This window comes from Diadema antillarum, unplaced genomic scaffold (assembly GCF_040938485.1).
Source record: "Diadema antillarum isolate AM-2024a unplaced genomic scaffold, OU_Dant_1.0 seq00002158_RagTag, whole genome shotgun sequence".
Classification (NCBI taxonomy): Eukaryota; Metazoa; Echinodermata; class Echinoidea; order Diadematoida; family Diadematidae; genus Diadema; species Diadema antillarum.
The window spans coordinates 1-23,111 of NW_027272797.1; the positions used below are offsets into that span (position 1 = coordinate 1).

At 39.0% G+C, this 23,111-nt stretch overlaps 1 protein-coding gene across 1 annotated transcript; it reads left to right on the plus strand.

The window, feature by feature from the left end:
- Window positions 1-6,387: 6,387 nt before the first annotated feature.
- On the plus strand, window positions 6,388-20,358 carry LOC139714094 (cholecystokinin receptor type A-like). Its single transcript, XM_071625807.1, has 4 exons — window positions 6,388-6,472; window positions 15,672-15,894; window positions 18,217-18,437; window positions 19,349-20,358. Exons 1-4 carry the CDS (start codon window positions 6,395-6,397, stop codon window positions 19,739-19,741), a joined length of 915 nt encoding a protein of 304 aa, XP_071481908.1. The 5' UTR covers window positions 6,388-6,394; the 3' UTR covers window positions 19,742-20,358.
- The last annotated feature ends 2,753 nt before the right edge of the window (window positions 20,359-23,111 follow it).

Below are 23,111 nucleotides of genomic sequence, written 5' to 3' on the forward strand. Positions count from 1 at the left end.
GTAGGTTTTTAGGGCCTTATTAAATGAATCAAGGGAAGATAATCTCCTAATTGTATACAAGGGGTAGTGAATTCCAGTGCATGGATACAAGGTAAATTGCTAAGAATATGAAACTGTTTAATTACAGAATCACCTTCGATAGATAATAAGAGAGTGCAGATTGAAGTAAGACGTGGAGATGACAGACACTACCACGAGCTACAGATTTGCTTCAGTCTAAACGAACACTTGTCGTTCAATATCCTAGATCAAACAGTATAGTACACGTGAACAGTTGAAACAGGTCCCATAGTAAAACATGTTAACCTGTACGACACTTTGGGATATTTCCCTTCTAATGCCTTGCTAGGTGATGACATCGAGTCTGAAAGCCTCTAAACTTCGACGATTCCCTTGACAATTAGCCCAATGGTTATGATGCCATTACATACGTCATGAAAAAAAAACAACAATCCAATGCTTGGGAGGTGACTATCAGATCGCAGGTCGTCAACTTCATACACAGGGAGTCAGAATCACACACACACACGCTCACACACACTAGCGTACATCACTCCCTCAACAACGTGGCACATCCAAAACGTGTGTTAGTAACGATTATTGTGAATACTTAAAGGGGAGGAGAGAGGCAATAAAGTATTATGAATACCATAGTATACAATTTTTTCGGTTTAACCTTGTTTTACCGTCTGTCATTTGTTTTTCTTTTTAATGATTTCATTCTATTTCGTGCAAAGTTTGCATTCTTGAGAGTTTTGATAAATGCAAGATGGCCTCCTATTTTTGTGTATTTCCTTCTAAATGGTGAAGAGAAATTGATCTAAAGTGATTTGGTGGATCGAAGTCGGTGTGAAAACGAACAAACTAAACTTTATATTCATATCCACACTTAAGTCGAGCAGGTTTGTCAAATCAATCAAAAATAATGCTAATCTCTGGTAGTCTATGCATCAGATTATAGAAATAGGGCTCTCGATCTCCATATTTCTCCATAGGTCTAGGCCCTAACATTAGACTCACCGTACTCACAGCCGCGAATGCGTATTGCTGAGCTCGAGCAGACCTGCGTATACACTACTACTTTCCCACTCCTGTGCTCTACACGCGCAAAAGTTGAAAGGCTTGGCCTTTGTCCGACTAAGAGTCCCACACTTGGAAACAAAGCTACGGCTAGTGATTTATTATTCCAAGGAGATATTAAGTTTCAATTTTTTTTGGGTGTATTTTTGGATTTTATTGATCAAAACAAAACACTGTCTTTTTCTTAAGTCATAGGGCATATGGAGTTTTGACTTCATCATATAGTCTCCATTTTGCTGTTGTAAATGGTGTGAAATGTTTGTAAACATGAAAAAAGAGAGATATTCTTGGTTAATAGTGTAATCACTGACGACTGGGCCACATATCTTTATTCTAATAAAACCCATCTTACTTCCTTAAAATGTTATTAACGAAGACTATTGACCGCCCTGCTTTAAACGTGGATATTTGAAAGAGTTTTCGCGCTTCTCTCGATAGATCTTGAAACTGATAAAGACTCTTTTTTTGCATGTCATGTATTGATTGGTTTTTCTGAACTTTACTTGAAGTCTTACAAAAGCGATTTTTACTGAAACTGGCCGATGACGAGCGTAGCTTCCAGAAAATGTGCAATCTTTTGATATGTAATTTGCATATGTGACTGTGCATCACAAAAATCAACAAAGAGTTTCACGCCTTGATTTTACATGAGGACTCAAAATAGGTGGAACAGGTCACCCTAATCAGTGCTGAGTTTTTCATATTTTCTTTGAGAGCATTTATTCTACAGTATTTCAAAGTTTGGAATTATAACATCAATGGGAAGTTGTGTATTTAGCAGTTTTTCTAGATCACTTTTTACGTAATAGTGTAATTAATTTTGTCTTAGGGGCCCTTTTCTTAACAATCCTTTACACACTCTTTACGTTCAACTCTAATAACTTTTGAAAAGATGATGCCACTGCTTTGAAAGTTGGGATTAGTCATAGACAAAATGTGTTGATAGAGCATACTCACTTTCAGCTTAACCTGACAACCCTTCATTGTGCTTTTTTTTACATATCCTTTTTTTTTGTCCCATTCATTGCACAGCTAGCACGGCTTGGTCATACTAAGCGCTTGAATGGGCCCTATACTTTTCTCAGTGCACACTTTTACAGAGTGTGTGACTTTTTTCCAATACTTAGATAGGTTCAGAGAGTCAATTTGAATTGATTTATAAATCATTTTAAAACTCCAGGCCTACTCTTTCAGAATCTGCCCTTAACTAAAATCCATTTCTAGTGCCTTTTTGTTCGTTTTGAGATACAGGGTCACATAATGTGTGAATATTGGTTTGGATTTGATAGTAACATTGAAAAGTATCTGACTATCTATTGGTCTCAGTATTGCAGGAAATATTCATATAAATACTTATTGAATGAGGAAAAACATAATATATTTCTAAACAACATAACACTGTGTCTAGCAAAATATGATAATCATCGAATGCTATCGTGCATGTATGAGTATGACTTAAAGTTTTGACAGATGCTTTCAAACTAGAGTTACACCGACAACGTATAAGGATTTTTTCCCTCCTGTGAACACGGTACCCACAAAATGTTGCGCGGACGTTTCCTTTTGTCAAAGTCTACCCTAGCCATCAAGGGTAATTACCCTGATATTACCCGGACGTTACCGCGACATTACCCTACAACCCTTCTATTAGATCGCAACTGCGGTAACATTCCTTTGATACACTCAACAGCCATGCGCGATATTGCGAACGGAGAATGTTTGACGCCGCGCGCCGAACAAGTGCATGGACTGTAAAAACTGATCTCTATGTATTTGAGATCAGTGATTGTACGTGCGCAATCTAGAACAATAGGCGGCGCTGGCCAGTAGGCGTCACGGTGGTAGTCTCATCAGTGGACACCCCCCCCCCCCCCCCCCCCCCCTTCGTGGACACCTACCTGGAGAAGATTTTCGGTGTGTGTCTGTTAAAACGGTACCCCTCGCTCTCTCCTGCGGTTTTATTGCTATAGGAGAGGACTTTTGTTCTCCTAATGTTGTTGCGACGTTGTTTGTCCACTGATTATTAGTGTTCGGCATTCATGTATATAAAGAAACGACAGAAGAAAGTTGTGTAAACATCCATTTAACATCTGGTAGTCCTAAGGCAGTGTAAGGATTCTATCACTGGTAACACCAACATTTTATCATCCCTACGATACATGATTATATATTGTTTCGTGAGATGTAAAATACTCTTCCATTTGTCTGGAGAGAATAGTTAGGTTGAGATACGGTGTGGCTGAATCTATGACATTTGCCAAAGACATATTTTGGAAAGTGTGGTCTTTTTCTGGGATGTCTTGGTAGACCGGGCATGATTATAGGGACACAGAAGACTCACTACAATGTATTTCCCTTTGCACCATTAGCATACAGTTACCAAACTACAGCTTCGAGAATATTGCTTGCAAACGAAAAATGGATCTTGACCCTACAAATTTCATCCCAACTGTATTCCTATGACAAAACTTTTGTCATCCTTTTAAAGGATGAATACTGTGTGTCTCTAGTTTTACAATGTGTTTATCACCAACTCCAGCCGAATTCGGAAGATGGTACGATGTAGGTGTGCTCAGAGTGTAAACCCCTACACGACTTCACATGTGGTTAAATGATTGTTGCACACTAACAATCGGTCGCCATCTCGACCATGATGATGACAGTGATACGGAGAGATTTCTTGAGAGTACTGAGGACGATTGGCGTCTTAATAAATAACAACTCAAACATTGATTGATTAGGCAATATTTGAGGTTTATAGATTGTTCAAGAAACCATTTGGGCACTATTTAAATACATGTGTTTTCTTCTCTTTTTTCCCCAATGGATGTGGTTGCATAAATCAAGGATCAAAAGTCGTGTACTTATGAATGTTATGATTATAAACAAAGATCGGGAAACAACCTGTATTTCTACTGTTGGGGCCATGGTAGAGGCCGTTTCTAATGCCATTATCAGAAAACATGATAGGCCTACTTTTCAAGAGATTATGCCCGGTTGTCAAGAATTACTTTAAGTAATCCTATTTCACATTTATAACCAACAGGTCACACAGTTCACACTATCCCCCCTCCTCCCCCCCCCCCCCAAAAAAAGGGTTATTTCACATCGCAACAGCCATTTGGGTTTCTATTTTGAAAGCCATTCCTTATGCATATTCGGCTTAATAAAATCATTAGACATATCTGTGTGCTAAGTGTAAAGCTCTTAGTTCTTTTGAAAATGTGTTAATGTTAACCTTTTCACTACACACGTGATGAGTACTATATAAAACATATTCGGATATCTTTATCTCTCTTTATATTTTACCGACTGTAGTACCATGCGGCCATTTCGGACGCCATTTTGGCTGATTTGACAAATTGACTCGACTGGAATGAGAAGGAATGAGAACAGAAATATGAATTATTGGTTCTCACTATTAGATCTCTCCCCCAAAGCACTTTAGAGCGCAACAACTTTTAACATCTGTAAGGAAATGTATAGAAATTCCGTATTTCTGCGACCAATTTAGCGGCCATCTTGAATATCTCAGCACCCTCAGGATGCAAGAGTTGCATCATGGAGATTCGAAATCAGCACCCTCGAAGTGGGTACATCCATCAAAAAACATTGGTCGGATGTTGGAACAAGGTTTAGCCTCTGGCACACAGACTACAAGGCTGAACACCTATTCTGATGTCCTGGTAAACTGCCAGATCAAGTTACGGTGACAGTTTGTTGTCTATTGCCACAAAACATCGTTACAAGCATTAATTGCTATTGGTTTTTTTTTAAAGAGTAAAACAAGAAGCAAATGCAGCAACATGTATCTTTTGAGGGTTACACTGACGCTATTTTTCTAGGTTGTATTCAATTGATTTATTTTTCCTAGGGAGAAAACTTGTGACTATAATGTATTGATTTTGAATACCTGGAATCAAAAACTGCATCACCAGGGACAGAATCGTTTGTTCGAGTTCCATTTCACTTCTTTGATATTCTTCTTTGCCGTCTGAATATTGTTGCTTGGAGCCACAATATGGTTAAAGAAGAAGAAAGACAAAGCAAGATCGATTCGTTCAGCTTGGTATTCTAATGTACTTTAGATGTCATGTCTTCTTTCATTAGAAAGATGCTGTAAAGATCAATATATTTTCTTTGGATTTGATAAAGAAATTGTGTAACTCATCCAAGTATGGATGGTGTATGAGCAGTATTAATCTTTTAGTTGTAACTTCATGGCACTATTTCCAAAAGAATTTGCCCTTTTCCTCGGTAACGACTCTAATCCAATGTTCAGAGTAAAAGGGTTTTGATCCATTCAGATCGATACGCATTATTACCGACGCTTTGCCTCAAACAATCACAGAGATGCCGACACAAATAGATCGTTGTGGAATTTGATACTAACACTGCTAGACTCGCAGATTTCACTCTCTTCATTTATGCAGTCAGGTTGGTGACTTTAGTCTATCCTCACCCTGTGCATTTTATTTCCAAGCATTGACGTCAGACTCGAAGGAGGCAAACTCCTAATCGCTACTAGATTTGGTAAATGCTCGACACTCAGAGTTGACTTTTTAGAGGTCAAGGCAAAGGATTTGTGTGTGTGTGTGTGTGTGTGTGTGTGTGTGTGTGTTCGTGTGTGGGTGCGTGTGTGTGTATGTGTGTGTGTCCTTATTCACCAAATTCCAACAGCTCTTTCTGAGAAGAACGGAAGCTCGTACATGCCGACATTTTAGGAATGAGGGATGCGAGGTCTTCACCACATTGTCGAATAGGTGCCAATCCAGTTGCATAACTAGTTGAATAGTAGATTAGTATAAACTGCTAGTCCCTAGTCTCTAGCAGTAACAAAAACTATTTATACCCTCTACAATGACGTCATGAAGATGACTGTAGTCTTAACAGAGAAAGTCAAATCGAAAACTCCAAGATGCTTTTGTTGATAAAAGTGTGAGTTTGTGTGTACGTGGGTGAAAGTAGAGTGTACAAAGGTAAAGTTGATACACACGGAGAGGAAGACAACTGAAGATTGAAAGAAAATGATAATTAAAGGAGTTAAAGACAATCACATACACATATACACAGCCACATCCACATATACGCACGCGTATAAACACACACACACACACACACTTACACACCCAACTATACTGCACACACATATAACCTTTGAAACCTTTGTACAGTCCCTCAGTTAGACCCAAAAATATACAGAAAAAAAATAGATAGAATAAAAACAAAACAAAACATTAATCTCTTCATATGTTGTGTCTCCCACAGATACTACGTGGTACTTTACCCACTGCAAGCCAAGTCCTTTGTAACAATGGGCCGAGCAAAGCGTGTAGTGGCTGGGCTCTGGCTGATTTCCTTCATTGTGTCAATCCCAGCAATATTCAGCAAGGTAGGTAGCTGCCTCACTTTTCTTATATCTTTGAGATCCAATTCAACTTTGATTAGCGTTATGGTTTTAGTAATATACATGTATATTTAGTATTCTCTCGTCATCATAATAATGATTACAATTAAAGTATCGATTTTAATGCTGTTGATGATGATAATGACGACAATAATAACAATGATGATTATTATCGTCATCTAATGATAATGATAACAATAGCATTAGTAAAATGGTATTAATAAATCAATAATGATGTTAATAACAATGATAATAACAACTGGAAATCATATCATAGTCACTCTGTGATCAAGATAAAGCAATCCTCCCATGGGGTCTGGGATAGAGACGCAAAATATAGATCGATTAAAATGAGTTTAAGCTATCATAAAAGATGCATGGTTAAATCAAAATGGAACGATATTATTAAAAATACTAAAAGAAACTTCCGATGCAGAAACTGAAACTGCGAACATAAAAGATCTGTTATAAGATACAGAGATATATGTTCTATATATAGTTCACCGGAATTTGATATAATCACACGTCATAAATAGGTTATCAGAAGATAGAAGAGACTATCAGAAAACAAGCATAAAGCCCTTTTTACACTTGTGTTTCTTAACCCCGGACTTTCTCTGACCCAGGACTATCGTTAGTCCCGTACTAATTTTTTTTCAGCTTTTTACACTGGCCAATTAGTCCCGTACTATCTCTTGTCCGGGGCTAAGGAGAAAACTGACCTTTTTACACTCGTTAGTGTCACAACGATGCAATATTAACTATAAACACGAATACTTTTATTTGACGATGACGTAGCAGGTAAATGAAAACAAATAATGTTATATATATATAAATATACATACATACATACATACATACATACATATTTTCATTTTCATTATATATATATATATATAAACACACACACCCACCCACACACACACAAGGAATATATCAAACCGTTAAGGACGCAAAAAAGTATGATATAACGCAAACTTATTACTAACGAACAGATTGATGTTTGCAAAAAAAAGTCTCGAGTATGCTGAATGATTTTGATATGAAAATTTAAGATAAAAGACAAAAATACAGATAGAAGTGACAAATTCTCTTGGTAACTCCGAACCACCATTGAGCACATTATGCTTTGAGAGCGAGACAGTGTGATGGCAGTTACTCCGAATGCATCTTCCACATGAGACAATTGACCGAGTTCAAGAATGGAATAAAGACGGCTAATCGGACCCTTACCAGACACCTCTATGCGAACTTGAACTACAATTGCACTTTGAATGTATTTATTAGATTTATTTCATTTTTCTTAGAAACAGTTTTGTTCCCCCTTCATTCTGCTGCCATTTTCATAAGAGTGACCCGCTTTTATTGAGGGTGTTGGGAGGATGATGGATGTTAGATCCATTCACCAATCTAGGTTAGAGATCTATGTCTGTTACTACCAGACTAATATTTCACATGAGGGATCTGATAGCAAAATATGTGTGCTATGCACTAAAGTATGATGTATTCGTATATTCACCGTGTTCACCGCAACATAGGAATGGTGCATATCAAATCCATGTTGTATTAGTGACAATAGCCTTTCAGGCTCTGTGTATACTCCATGGGTTAACCTTTTCGTTAGACGCCTTTTTTACAGTTTGAAAAGAGAGTCAGTTTAAGATGTGATTCAAAAGAAAAAAATCCTTAGAAATCCAAATCTGACTAACTATATAAGAGAAACATAGAGATTAAGCCCAACACGTATCAGTAGATCAAATGGTAAAAAGCAGCAGCTGTTGGGAGCATCCTATGAGAGTCTGTCTAGGAACAACACTAAATATCACCATAGAGAGCGAATTCAATACCATGGGAGTGATACAGCTTTACTAGCAGCAAATCACTCAACCTGTGAGCAAGGTAAATAACCAACTTACTAACGTGACTATGACCCTGTGTACCCCAAATGTCATCGACACTTTTGAAACAGCAGCAAATGTCAGCCTGCTAGAATTCAACCGTAAATATAATTCTGAGAGGCATGCGGTTTGGATCAGTCGATGGTGGAGATATGTTCAAGAATGAGGCAGCTTTTTTTCCACAGCCACAGCTCAAATCTCAAGCTCGGTTAATGTAATCTTGTCCTACGGTCGCAGGTGGGCCTCCTGGAAGTTCACTTCTTCAGGCGCTCAGTGTAGTGGGAAACTTACGAAAGTCTTTACTTTAATTTCAATATCATAAATCGAATTCTGAATCAGGGCCTTAGGGTATAATCATAATACCTGCCCTATATTAGCCAATCAGATTCCATTTGTGACAAGAGAAAATGAAGCGATGTTAAGTGAAACCAAGGTAAGCGTGGTAGTACGTCGATTGTGTGAGATAAATGCCATCGTGAATTCCTCTTTCACTGATGCCCTGGCGAAATGTTCAATACTTCTGAATATTCATCTTCCTCTCCAAATCTATCTGTTCTTCTAATTTTGTTCACTTTCTTGGTGAATTCCACCCTTCTTCTTTATACCGCCAACCGTAGTTGTTCGGTTAGCCTCCAGTGAAAACACATTAAGAGGTCGATCTCTTCTCTCAGTGCATGTTGGATAAACTTTATGTTATTACTTTCTTTAAATCATTCGTTCCCACCTTCCTGCTTCTTGCTTCTTGTTAGACTCAACAATGATAATGTATTAACAAAAAAAAAAAGAAGGAACGAATCTTATTGACTTATGCAAAACGTTTAACATAGCTGTCATAAATGGTCGCGTAGATGGCGACTTTTCAGGCAATTTTACCTCTGCAAACTCAAGCTATGAACCTTTTCTTTAATTTCAAGGGAGTCATTTCATCTTGTGAAAGATTTTGAAGTCGATACATTTGATGATACAATATGATGCAATACGTGTATACTTTGGTATTGATACCGCCGGAACTATGTAGTCTTGAAAATGTACAATCTCACTCAGAAGACCATGATTCATTCCGAGCTGAAACTTTAAAAATTACGTGGGATAAATCACTCAAAAGCCTTCGGGAGTGATCCCTGAGGTCACTCCAAAATCTATAGTGAAAATAAACATTTTTCTCTCAAAATTTACTCCAATTTCACTCTAAACTCACTCCTTTCTGTTATCTATTCATTCAAGAGTGAACATTCTCACTTTTAGCACATTTTCACATCTTGGAGAGTACTTGTCACAAAAATACTGCGCCTTAGTAGATTGTATATGTAGGCATTTGATTCAATTAATAACCTCTCTTTGCTATAAACTTACTAAAAGGAGATTCTAGGTAAGAAATTTTTCGTGTTATTCACAATTTATGTATGCATGAAACTTGAAATCATGTGTCGCTAATAACAATGAAATATCCGGGTTTTTCATACTGCAATGTTCGTGTTAGGCAAGGTGAAAATTTATCTCCTCTCCATTTTGCCTTTGTTCTATCCTGATTTTGAATTATTCATAAAGGAACGATTTAGCGGCATTGATCCCCTGCCCCAAAACTTGAGAGAATCAATGTTCGACGAAGGCATCAACGAACTTTAAAGCTATTTTCATTGTTATAATAATTGTCACTGTCATAATACTGGCAAGAAGTGAGAAAAAATGCAATTAGCACCGAATGCAGTTAGTGAAGTAATATTGTAGGACTTGGTCCCTCAAAGTAAGCGTTGCTACGAGTAAAATAATTATTTTCTCAGAGGGAAAGTTAGGAAATATAAATCATTCGTGTTCGACGAAAATATCTTGGAAGTTGCATGGAGATGACTATAAAAGGCCGTAGGCCGAGCCTCTTTTTTTTTTTTTGTTAAGGATCGTTGACATATTATTCACTTGATATTGTTCCCATACATTAAAAATGCCAAAGAAATACATCAATTAAAAATGACTTGTTCCCACGTTCAAGTCTTGCAAGTCAACAAAATACTTATATCATAAAGCTATTTTTCCACGCCTTCGAGTATTCGTACGAGCCACTTCGTAACCGTGTATAAACACACAGACATTATACTCAGTACTTGAAATACCAGGGAGGTGGAAGAATATGCAGGCGTTAAGGTGCATACATGTTACGTACCTTGTATTCCATGTGATTTTCGCCTCCGAGGAACACTGACGAACCCGAGGCAAGAACCCAAGTCGAAGTCAGAGCTGCAAGGGACACGGATAGTCTGTCGTGCCATGTTTCACATTGCCGAAAGTGCATAGGTGTGCACATACTTAGAAATCTGACTTCAAATCTCAGAAATCTGCGCCATTTTGGTGTAATTCATGCTCTATTTCCTTATTCAAAATGAAAAAAAAAACACAAACAAACAAACAAACAAACAAACAAACAAACGGGCAATCACTTTTCAAAAGAGATATATCTTCGTGTGAGTACACAACGAACAAGTTCATGCTTGCAAGGCGTAAACACAATGGACAACACGTCTCCTTACATAAGTTGGAGGGAAGGGACTGCTAAAATGCTTTACAAAGACCCTCTTTCTCTGTGGCCACTAAAGCAAATCGAAAGAGGTTTTTTGCAAGAGGTATAATAAGTTATAGCTTCATTCCCTGAAATTGCACTTTATTTGATTCATCATTTTTAAAGTTATGCTGTAGAAAGTCCGATTGTATCCTCTCTTTTTTTATGGGGGGGGGATATTCGGTATTAAACATAATTTATGCATGAAATTTATGTCATGAGACAAATTATACTTGAGACTTTATTTCAATTTGCAAGAAAGCTATAGTTAAATACTCAGTTGTCTGATATTAATGCTCTTATTAATTGACGATCTGGTCCATTTGATGCTTTTTTTTTTAGTATAGAAAAACTCAGTACAAAATCTTTGTGATTACTAGTGTCTGGGCAATTTGATGCTTTTTTTTTAGTATACAAAAACTATACAAAATCTTTGTGATTACTAGTGTACTTCGTGCACTGGTAGCGCTTGTACGCTGTCACGATCAACACGATCTGTACATACAGCTAAATTGGCAACGCATAGCTCTGCGAGCGGCTTAATCCTGCCAAACACGACGTATTTCTTCAAATCTTTCGACTGTATTTGAGGATATTGTGGAATAAATAAAGGAGGTATTTGGACAGTCTCGGGAAGGTAGGTGACTTTCATGGGCGCTTTTATGTCTAAAAGCTAATATTCGTGTGTATACTGTCTGAACCCAGCACTCAGTTCGTGGTATACGAAATATTCGCGTTGTGGATCGCCTCCCTGTCGCGTGGTACGTTATCTATATGCACCGTAACGTACTCTATACATCGCCTGCGCGTGTATTATCTAAACTGTATAATGCAGGGAGGTGGGAGGAAATGAATGTGTGTATGTGTGTGTGTGTGTGTACGGTTAGGATTTGGCTCGTACGATTACTCGAAGGCGCGTGAAGAAATAGCTTTAAAACATACGTATTTTGCAGACTTGAACGTGGGAACAAGTCATTTCTTTAATAATTGATGCATTTTTTTTGCTATTGCTTAAAGTCGGACGATTGTCACCCCTAATGGTGCGTAATTTCGTAATCTCTCGAACGACCGAAGGTTGTGCATGCGATTGCGCAATGCCAGACTCGGTGTATATCCATAAACGTGTGGGACAATGCTGCCACTGAGACACGTGTGTGTGTGTGTGTGTGTGTGTGTGCGTGTGTGTGTGTGTGTGTGTGTGTGCGTGTGTGTCTACGCATCATACACAAACATTGCGACCGCGAGCTGCGGTGATTGGAGGAGAGAGGCCAGAAGACGCGTGGCTCTTTTGACCTCTCTTCATGCGCATGCGCACTGAGAGTGTGCGTCCATTCGGAAGCTCTCGTGGCAGCCATTTTGGGTCAGGAGATTTGTAGTCTAAAGGGCCCACACTCGTAAATACAATGGAATGTCCCAGACCCCTTCACTAATTCGTACCGAAGATACCAAAATAAATGAAGAAAAAAAATAAATCAAAATCAATGATGTAGTTTGGCAAAAAACTGAATAGCTGTAGATATTTAGTATGAATTCCTCTACAAATTGCATTTTTGTTGGAAGATGAAAGCTATTCTGGTGGAATTTGAGGGGACTATATTTCATTGGGTACGTGTACGGAAAATGGGGAATTTTTTTTTTTGAGTGACAAGAACTCGTAGTCTGGCTTTGCGGACCCCTGGACAGAATTTGGACTGAATAATTCACCCTGAAAATTTGATGGATGAAAGGGTATATCTCACTTATCCAGGTTAGTGAAGCTGAAACACCTCATTTCTCCCAGCTATTCTACAGAATTTTTTGAAATTTGATTTTTAACACACATCCCTATGGGGAAATATTAATGGGTGTGAGCCCTAAAGTGTTGTTCGCTGACCCAATGAGCCAGCGCTATTCTCATTCGGTGTCACTACATTTGGTACAGAATGGGGGAGACAGCGTGTTGCGTTCGTCTCCGTGCCGCACAAACCACTCGCCACGATTGTAAGGCTTTAGTGTATAAAGGGATCAATTTCACGCAAACATGTCAATGAAAATCAAAACTAAGCTTCTTTTCGTCGCTCGGCCCACGGCATTTATGCCTACCTATCTGGGAGTAGTATTCAACTACAACAATAGTTTCAAGAAAGCACAAAGCAAACGAATTTCTTAAGAGAGCCATGTATAGCTTATTGATTTAAAAAAATCTGGAAAATTAGGCTATCCTCTGATATTCAACAAGATATCTTTGGTCGGCTTATCGTACCTATTCCTACATAATGGATCGGAAGTTTGGGGTTTCGAAAAGTTAGCACAAATTTAATCATTGCATGCTTGATATTGTAAGCAAATATTAGGATTACAAAGAAAAACAATGGCCTCTGTGGAACTTGGAGAACTCGGAAGATTCGAAATGTCATGTGTACAACAACAGCAACAACAGCAATAACAAACAAACAAAAACCAAAAACAAACAAACAAAAACGCTGAGCTTATGGTTTGGAACTATTAATGAAAAAGAAACAAAATTAACAACCATTGTGTGCAATATTTCAATGTTACTACATGATTAGAAGGTTTACTGCTCTCCATGGTCACGTTACATCCAAACTACTATAAACGAACTGAATGCCCTGGCAGGAGTATGGGCCAATATGCATTTCATAGCTCAAGCCAGCAAGCGATACAATGCCCAAAACTGGGGCAGCAAAATCTATGACAGCACGCAATGTATCAACTATAGATTTTTTAAAGACATTTTATACTGGATCCGTACCTAATCAAACTCCCACATTCATATTTTAGAATTGCCCTTGAAAAGTTTCGACATGCAAATTATACCTGTAGTCACGGGTATATAATGCAATAGAACGTCAGATCAGAACATGCAATCTATATGACCAAAACCACTCCGGTGACGAATTTCACTTTTTCTTAGAATGCCCTAAAATGGAGACATATAGAAAGAAATGGGTAGAGATGGGTATTTAGACCATTAATGAACTCACAAGGAACTAATAAATTTGGCAAAATTCTCGAGAGAAATAATGAAGCTCCACCTTACAAGACATATAATTAGAGACAGACACATCCAAACCAATATTTGAATTTTAGATTCATAAGCTTATGCAAAGTCAACAAATTATTTACATCATATTTACATAGATTGCCTACGCGAGACTCGTGAATGTTCGTTTTCATAACCACCCCATGTATACATTGTCAGCTTATTTTACTACTAGTGTTAAAGTGACAGTATATGATATTGGTGGAGATGAGGATTGAAGGGATCGTATAGTTTTGGTTGAGACGTAACTACAGATTTTTACCATATATGGTGAGATAATGATAAACCTTTTATGAAATATGAAAGAACATGTAATCCCAAGAGGAATTCAATGTTTATTTGATGAAAATTGGTTATGAAATGGCTGAGATATCCAAAACAAAGCGATCGTAATAAAAGGTGGGACCCACCTTTTAATATGATCGCTTTGTTTTACTTTGTTTTTGGATGTCTCAGCCATTCCAAAACGGATTTTCATCAAATAGACTTTGAATTTCTCGTAGAATGGTATAGTCCGTACTATTTCACAGGTTGTTTCTCGATATTCTGGCAAAAAGTGAAAAGCCCAATTCTCATCCCCACCAATACTATACCATCCCTTTTAGCGAGATATTTCGAAACCACTTATGGAAATGTGTTAAAGAGCAAATCATTCTAAAAGGAATCCAGACTTTATTTGATGAAGATCTGTTTTGAAATGGCGGAGATATCCAAAAAGAAAGTAACACAAAGTGATCCTAAGAAAAAGTAGGTACCACCTTCTATTCATATCTTTTTGTTTTTGATATCTCGGCCATTTCAAAACCAATTTTCATTAAATAAACGTAGATTTCCTCTTGAATTATATGCCCCTTCGCATTTCATAAGAGATTCCTAATTATCTCATCTGAAAATGTAAGAAACCTGAGTCCATGTGTAATATGAAACTATACCACCCTTTTAATGAATTCCACAATTGCAAACTGCAAACATTGTAAACATTGCAAAATTAATGGATGATTATTGTTCTGTGTCAGTGTCGATCGTTGATATTGTTTGTTTTCTCATTCTGTAGTAATGTTTTCTTCGATGCCCTTGTTTTGGTGACACGAGAAAATAAAACTTTAAACTTCAAAACTTTAAACTTCAAACCTTATATTTCTGGTTTCCCTAAGATGTTTCATGACAAAGATATCAACTCCAGCAATAACAATAATTTTCATGGATATCTTATAATGTAGGAAAGCGAGGTGCGATGGTTCCGTTAGCTTTATTTTTGATTTTCATTCCGTATTACAATTCAAATTATCTCGGCAACGGATTTGTGTATTATGCCTTCTATCAACCTATTTTTGGTGATATATTGTATACAAGTGTGTGTGTGTGTGTGTGTGTGTGTACATTGGGAAGCAAGTTTGATGCAAGATTAATTAATTCTACATGATATTTTTGAACAGTTTGTTACCTTATGAGATAACAATACACGCACAGATGTAAGTATTTGCAATACTTTGTGTTCAGACAATCACGTTGTGATTATGATTGAGTATAACTTTCTTTTTTCTGTTGAAAAAATAACAATAAATGAAGTCAAATAAAATCAAATGAGATAATCGTGGAGAAGGAATCGCGCGTTATCACAAGCATTTTCTTTGCGCTCTGTTCAACATTTCGTAACGTCATGATTTCTATGTTTGCTCGTAACCCTTGCAGAAACAATCCCCGCACGACTTCTCCGACGGCCGAGTATATGTGTGTAACAATGTCTGGACAGACAACGCAAAGGCAAAGGTCTACGCTACTTACTTATTCCTCTTGCTGTTTTTAATACCACTCCTCGTGGTCTCCTACGCCTACATGATGTTAGCCTGGCATCTTTGTAGCACAAGAGGGCGCAATATCGGCTCTTCAAATGGGTCACCTTTCTCTTCTCGCGGTAAGATTAAAAATGATCGCAGTTGTCACAAACTTGTGTTATACAAATATGCATCTTCTCTTTTTAGCTCACCTGAGCCAAAGGCTCAAGTGAGCTATTGCGATCGCCCTTCGTCCGGCGTCCGTCGTGCGTCGTGCGTCGTCCGTCGTCCGTCGTCCGTCGTCCGTCGTCCGTCGTGCGTCGTGCGTAAACTTTTTACATTTTCATCTTCTTCTTGAAAACCCCAAGACTGATTTTCATCAAACTTGGCAGGTAGCATCCCTAGGGGGTTAGGAACTCAATTTGTTAAAATGGGCACCATGCCCCACCCAGGGGGCCCCCAGGGGGGCCCAAACCCCCCAAAATTAAGGAATCTGTCAAAATCTTCTTCTCTAGAACCAGAAGTGATAGAGCTAAGTTAGTACTATGGGTTAGTACATTGATGATTGTAGTTTCAAGTTTGTTCATGGCAGAATCAGGGGTGCCCCCCTTGGGACCCAGGGGAGGGCGGTGGGGAGGGGTTCTAAAGGGGCCTAAATTGTACATTTTCATCTTCTTCTTGAGAATCCCATGACCCATTTTCACCAAACTTGGCAGGTAGCATCCCTAGGGGGTTAGGAACTCAATTTGTTAAAATGGGCACCATGCCCCACCCAGGGGGCCCCCAGGGGGCCCAAACGCCCCAAAATTAAGGAATCTGTCAAAATTTTCTTCTCTAGAACCAGAAGTGATAGAGCTAAGTTAATACTATGAGTTTGTACATTGATGACTGCAGTTTCAAGTTTGTTCATGGCAGAATCAGGGGTGCCTCCCTTGGGACCCAGGGGAGGGGGTGAGGTGGGGTCCTAATAGGGCCTAAATTGTACATTTTTATCTTCTTCTTGAGAACCCCATGACCCATTTTCACCAAACTTGGCAGGTAGCATCCCTAGGGGGTTAGGATCTCAATTTGTTCAAATGGGCACCATGCCCCACCCAGGGGGCCCCAAGGGGGGCCCAAACCTTCAAAATGAAGGAATCTTTAAAAATCTTCTCTAGAATCAGAAGTTATAGAGCTAAGATAATACTATGAGTGAGTACATTAATGACTGTAGTTTCAAGTTTGTTCATAGGAGATCCAGGGGTGCCCCTCTTGGGGGCAGTGGGGGGGGGGGGGGGGGTTGGTTGGGAAGGTCAAAATGGGGGCCTGAATTGTACATTTTCATCTTCTTCCTGAAAACCTCATGATGTATTTTCGTCAGACTTGGCAGGTAGCATCCCTAGGGGCTCAGGATCTCAATTTATGAAAATGGGCACGATGCCCCACCCAGAGGGCCCCAGGGGGCCCCAATCTCCCCAAATTAAGGAATCTTAAAAAACTTGGGCCCTTATTGTACATTTTCATCTTCTACTTGAGAATGCCTGGTCAAATTGTAGTAGAGCTGTGAATGATTTAGATTAGTGACTGCGTGAAAGGTGAACTTGCGATACTCAGGTGAGCGCTAGACCCGCGGGTCTCTTGTTTTTAGGTTCTCCTGAAATGTTACTACTCGTTCACCTGCTGAGATACATAGGTAATTACAACAAATTACAAGCTTAATAGGGGGATGAAACCCAAATTTGACAGTACATGGATTGCGGAAATGCAGATATAATAGTAGAACAATCCGTTTGAAAGTTTCCACCATCGCTGGATACGAAGACTACATCAAGCTATAATAAAGAGCATTCAACAAAATTTTCTATCCTTTAAAACGAAAAGTAGGCTTATACATTTCTTCCCCTTGTTTCTGAAATACATAATATCATTTCCCCTGCCTTTTTAAAGTGCTAAACAAAGGGTTTTTTGCTTGAAATGAAATGTTATGTATAATCCTTTGTATATCGTTGTCCTGTCGTGACTACACAAATTGTGTTAGTCTTCTTATGGAGTAATAATGGTACCAAAATTTTAAGAATTCAAAATGATTGAACGGATTGTCTGATTTTCTCAAGCTTCACAAAAATTTCCTACTCATAATTCTTCGTTCACCCAATTTACGTATTTTTTTATTATTATTTGTGTTTCATCCCGCCTTTCTGTAGGCAATAGTAAGTTTCATTGTGATACGCCGATTTTGATTTTAAGTGATCGTTCTTTTGCACTGGAATATAAGAAATGATTAAAATAACACACTGCTTATGTTTAAACTGCAATTCGGCTGTAGGAGGTAAATATGTTTCTTGAAGACACTGTGAAGCTAAACTTTAAACTAAAAAAAAAAAACACATGAAGCACGCAGTGAAAAGCCACAAGGGCACGACATGTCCCCTCCAGCTTGTAAACGAAAAAAAGTAATGATTTTCTTTTTCTTTTTTTTTTAGGCGCAGGGCGGTACAGGGTTTGGTACCGGAACACTTCAGGCTGGTCCGACGGATCGTCATTTATCCGAAGAGCCGAAATCCACCGAAGCAACGGTGTTACGCTGGACGAAGGAGCCACTGAGGCCGACGCACTTCGGTCAGAGCACCCTCGAGTGGAAGATATAAGTGACTCGCCCGCTCCTCGAAGACATCGCAACACTGGCGAGACGGATAAAATACAGGTTCGTCACTTACACACTACTTACTACTTTTGTGTGCCTCAAAGTGCCGCGGCATCCCCTCTCCCCTTTCAGTTGCAAAACAAACAAATAGGAGAGCAAGTCGTAAAATAAACCCCAGGCAAGCAAGCAAGCAAAAACACAACAACATCATTAACAACAAAACATAACAAAACACACACACAAAAAAAAACCCAACAGCAACAAATATTCAGAGGGGTTGAACCAGACACGGACTGTATTTTTTTTTTTCTGATAAAAGAGAGACCTAAACAATAGAAATACAAAGATACATGAGAACGAAAAACAATAACATAAGACCATGACGATAATATTTGTATACAACCAGATTCTGGTTAACGTATTCTTGCCTATTTATGTACCTTTAAACCCAGGGCTCGACATTAGCGATGGCCTGGTGGCCCCGGGTCGCTAAAAATTAAGGTCGGGCCACCAAACCTTTTTTTTTTTTTTTTTTTGGTAGCCCGGTCGGGCAGCTAAAATCCAAAATGAATATTTATATTTCCTATTATTTCGCGTCACGACATTTCTTTTTCTGGACACAAACATTTCAAAATTCAGTAGCCACCAGAGAACATACTGCTAACCCGAGTCCTGCCTTGCCAATTCAAAAAGTCGGTTAAACTCGCGAATTCGTTTGCTGATTGCATAATACAATGTATCCAAAATCTACGATTTCCACTCTCTCCAATCCTTTATAATACCTGTACAGTTCTTGATAAGTGGACAAACTATACACTTGGTTTATTATATATTTATATATATATTTTGTGGTCTGTGCGCTGTGAATATTCTTGCATAACAAAATTAGGCTATTTTAATCCTAAGTCATACATTGCATTATGAAATGAATTTTTCTAACACTGACTTATTTCTCCAAACCTTCCATTTAGCGGGTGGTCACCATGCTGGCTATTGTCGTGGCGCTTTTCATAGTAAGCTGGGGACCGCTTTTGACGTACACCTTGGTACTTAAGTTCATAGACAAGACTCGGATTCCCTATACAACTATCGGCATTCTCGACCTGGTGTTTCAATTTGTGGCAGCATGCAACAGCTGTGTCAACCCAATCATCTACGCCTTCCTGTCGAAAAACTTTCGACAGAGTTTTAAGCAGGTAATCAGGGATTGTTATCACTGTGGGGCAGAGAGGGGTGACTTACTGGCACACCAGCCTTCCTACAGGTGGACCCGTGCTAGTCGCACCTCCTACTCGTATGCTCCTCCAACTAGCGGCCTGCGCACAAGCCCCCAGAGGGCGGTCTCATCCAAAGCTGATGTTTGAACATTGAATTTTATCACAGCTGTAAGGGCCGTTCGTAGGCCGTTCACATTGGAGCGGTTTTTGCGGCAGCGGCAGCGATAGCCGTTTGCCGCTACTCTGTTGCAGCGGCACGCTATTCACACTGGAGCGGTTTGCCGCGCGTCTAATGCAAATTAGAATGTACCCCTTAGCCACCTGCAGTATACTGTACAAGTAATCAGTGGAGACATTCCCCTGGTCTGAGAATATAACCAAAGTTTAAGAATGATTATAAAATCACTTTTCCAAAATGAAACACATAATCAAGGAAATCAAGGATTCGTAACATGCAAGAGGACACTCTGCGAGGTTTGAAGACTATTGGGCAATGAGCAATGGAATCACAGCCTTTCAACTTTTTGCTAAAAAAAAAACAAACTTTTAACATGGACTGTTCCATCAAACTGCAAAATATTCCTTGTGTTACTGATATGCATGCAAAAATTGTTGTGTCGGACGATTATCATACTAAGACGGACGTACATAAAAGGTGTACATCCAACACTACAATATCTCAATGTAAACTGCGAAGGTGACCTTGTATGTATGTGTGTGCGTGTTTTGTTTTGCTTTGTTTTGTTGTTTTACAAAACTACTCAGCATCCACGTAATGTCTTATCTTGCTTCGTGTTGATGAGAATATGACTACTACAGGGCTTTTTACGCTTGCAAATTTTTGCTTAGTCCCGTACCAACGGTGGGGCTAAGGGGGGGGGGGGGGGGGGGGGGGGGCTTAGCCCCACCGTTGGTACCGGACTTTCCTTAGCCCACTTTCTGTTCACACTTGTTTTTGCCAAAGTGGACTAGCCCCACCGATAATCCCGTACAATCTGGCCCTGCAAAATAGCAGGGTTAGCACCGCAATTGCGGTGCCAAGCAAGCGGGTGTAAACAGAACGAAAAAATAATCCCGGGCTAAGCGACTGACCAATCAGAAACGAGGTAATCAAGCGCTGCCGGTGCGTGCGTGTACTTGTACAGTGCACAGCGTATTCATTAATTTTCATGTGGTTTGGAAAATACGAGGCTATAAGAAATACGAGTGCAAAAAGGTCAGTTTTCTCCTTAGCCCAGGACAAAAGGTTACTATAGTACGGGATTTATCGGCGAGTGTAAAAAGCTTAAAAGAATTGGTACGGGGCTAACGGTAATCCTGGGTCAGAGAAAGTACGGGGTTAAGAAACACAAGTGTAAAAAGGGCTTATTTCTTTTTCTTTTTTTGGTGTCGGCAAGGTATCCAAACTTTTGAAAGATGAACTCTGCAAAAACAAGCAAATAAACAAACAAACAAACAAACAAACAAACAAACAACAACATTACTTCTTTACTTGTCATTCCAATCTTTACGGATGAACTCCACAGATGGAATGTATATGTTTAATTTGATATCAGTCATAGTTCATACTCTTTCTGGAAGTGTAGTTACAAAGGTTAAGGGAAGTCAGTGTCGAGAGGATACTCTGCTACAGATAAGTGTTAGGTAATACCATTCACTCTCCAACTCAAACCTACTAGATGTAGGAACTACAATGTACATAATGTAGAGTATGATGTGGTCCACAACTGGACCATACCATGACCATACTGGACCATACAATGCTACCAGAGTGACATTTTTCCCTCTTCACAACGTGTGTCTTATGTTATGCGCGGAGGAGGGCGGGAAGACATTCATGGCGGTTTTGTGTCCTCTTGGACAAAAATGAAATAAAACAAACCAACAAACCCCCCCCCCCCCCCCAAAAAAAAAAAAAAAAAAAAAAAAAAAAAAAAAAAAAAAAAACACGCGCACACATGAAAGAACATTCTTTCATAATCTCGGTTTGGATTTCAGATTCATAAATCTGTATTAGACCATCAAATCTACGCTTTCAGAAAACTGGTTAGAATTTTAACAGACACTCGATATCCAATTGAACCACCAAACTGTGTGGTAGAATGATTACCGAAAACCAACAGATGTCGGTTTAATTTTAAGCATAAGTTTGTTGAATTGTACTAAATTATTTCAATTAATTTAACCCTAAAAAGACTGGGCTATTTTGGTAGCTCGAAAGACTGGGGGGGGGGCCTCAAAGGCCCCCCCCCCCCCCCCTAAGATCTCGGCCGTGGATCGCGCGATCGCCGCGGAACTTTGCACAATGGTAGTGTGCAATGTAATCTACAAGATCGTGTTTTTAAATTTTAGAAAATAGTCTTCTTTTATTTTATTTTGATTGATTATGATAATTTATGCGAGAAATCAGAATCTTTCATCTAAATCAGTAAATAAAGCTCCAAAAGTGCTCATTTTTGGTATAATTATTCTTTGTGGCATTCTTAGCAAATGTACTTGAAAAAAAATTCGGTATCAAAACTAATTTCTTATTTATTTTATTGTTTCATGAATTTCTTATGTATTTCTTTGTTTTTTCGACCTTTTGTTTTTGTTGTTTTTTGTAACAAAATTTGTCACAGACACTTTTTGAAGCATAATACTCCTAAAACAAACTAATTTTAGCCATTGAGAGTCAGAATAAGCATATTTATATGAACCATGTGAAAAAAACTCAATTTGCATTGACTTTGTACACAAAATCACATTTTTTAGCCATTTTTGGCCTCACGTGAATGTACAAAAAGCCATGTAACTTCAGAACCGTACCCCCAGGCGTCACAAATTTGGTGTCAAAATGTGCGGGAAACTCAAAAGAAAAAAGTCATGGAGCATCGCGGCGAGAGCATTGCGTGTTGCAGAGTAATCGTGCGAAATGTCGAGGGGGGGGGGGGGCCTCCGAGGCCCCCCCCCCCAGTGCAGTTAGGGTTAAACCAACCTATGCAAGCATTCAACTAGTTTTGGTTAATGGCAAAATCAAACAAAATGCAGTGTTCCATTAAGACCATCAAACAATGCACATGCAGTAATGCAAACCACACAATCCCCATGTCGAATTTAGCTCTTGAGACACTAATTCAGGACAATTGTTACATGATTCATTTTTAGTTCACCTGAGCCGAAGGCTCAAGTGAGCTATTGCGATCGCTCTTCGTCCGGCGTCCGTCGTGCATCGTGCGTCGTCCGTCGTGCGTAAACTTTTTACATTTTCATCTTCTTCTTGAGAACCCCATGACCGATTTTCACTAAACTTGGCAGGTAGCATCCCTAGGGGGATAGGATGTCAATTTCTTCAAATGGGCACCATGGCCCACCTGGGGGCCCCAGGGGGGCCTAAACATACTAAAATTAAGGAATCTTTAAAAATCTTCTTCTCTAGAACCAGAAGTGATAGGGCTTAATTGATACTATGAGTAAGTACATTGATGACTGTAGTTTCAAGTTTGTTCATGGGGGAATCAGGGGTGCCCCCCTTGGG

What these genes read in the sequence shown, in the direction of transcription:
- LOC139714094 (XM_071625807.1), top strand. Translation starts at nt 6,395, where the DNA reads ATGGGCCGAGCAAAGCGTGTAGTGGCTGGGCTCTGGCTGATTTCCTTC. An exon ending in TCCCAGCAATATTCAGCAAG is followed by an intron (nt 6,473 to 15,671) that starts GTAGGTAGCTGC and finishes TAACCCTTGCAG; the next exon opens with AAACAATCCCCGCACGACTT. An exon ending in GTCACCTTTCTCTTCTCGCG is followed by an intron (nt 15,895 to 18,216) that starts GTAAGATTAAAA and finishes TTTTTTTTTTAG; the next exon opens with GCGCAGGGCGGTACAGGGTT.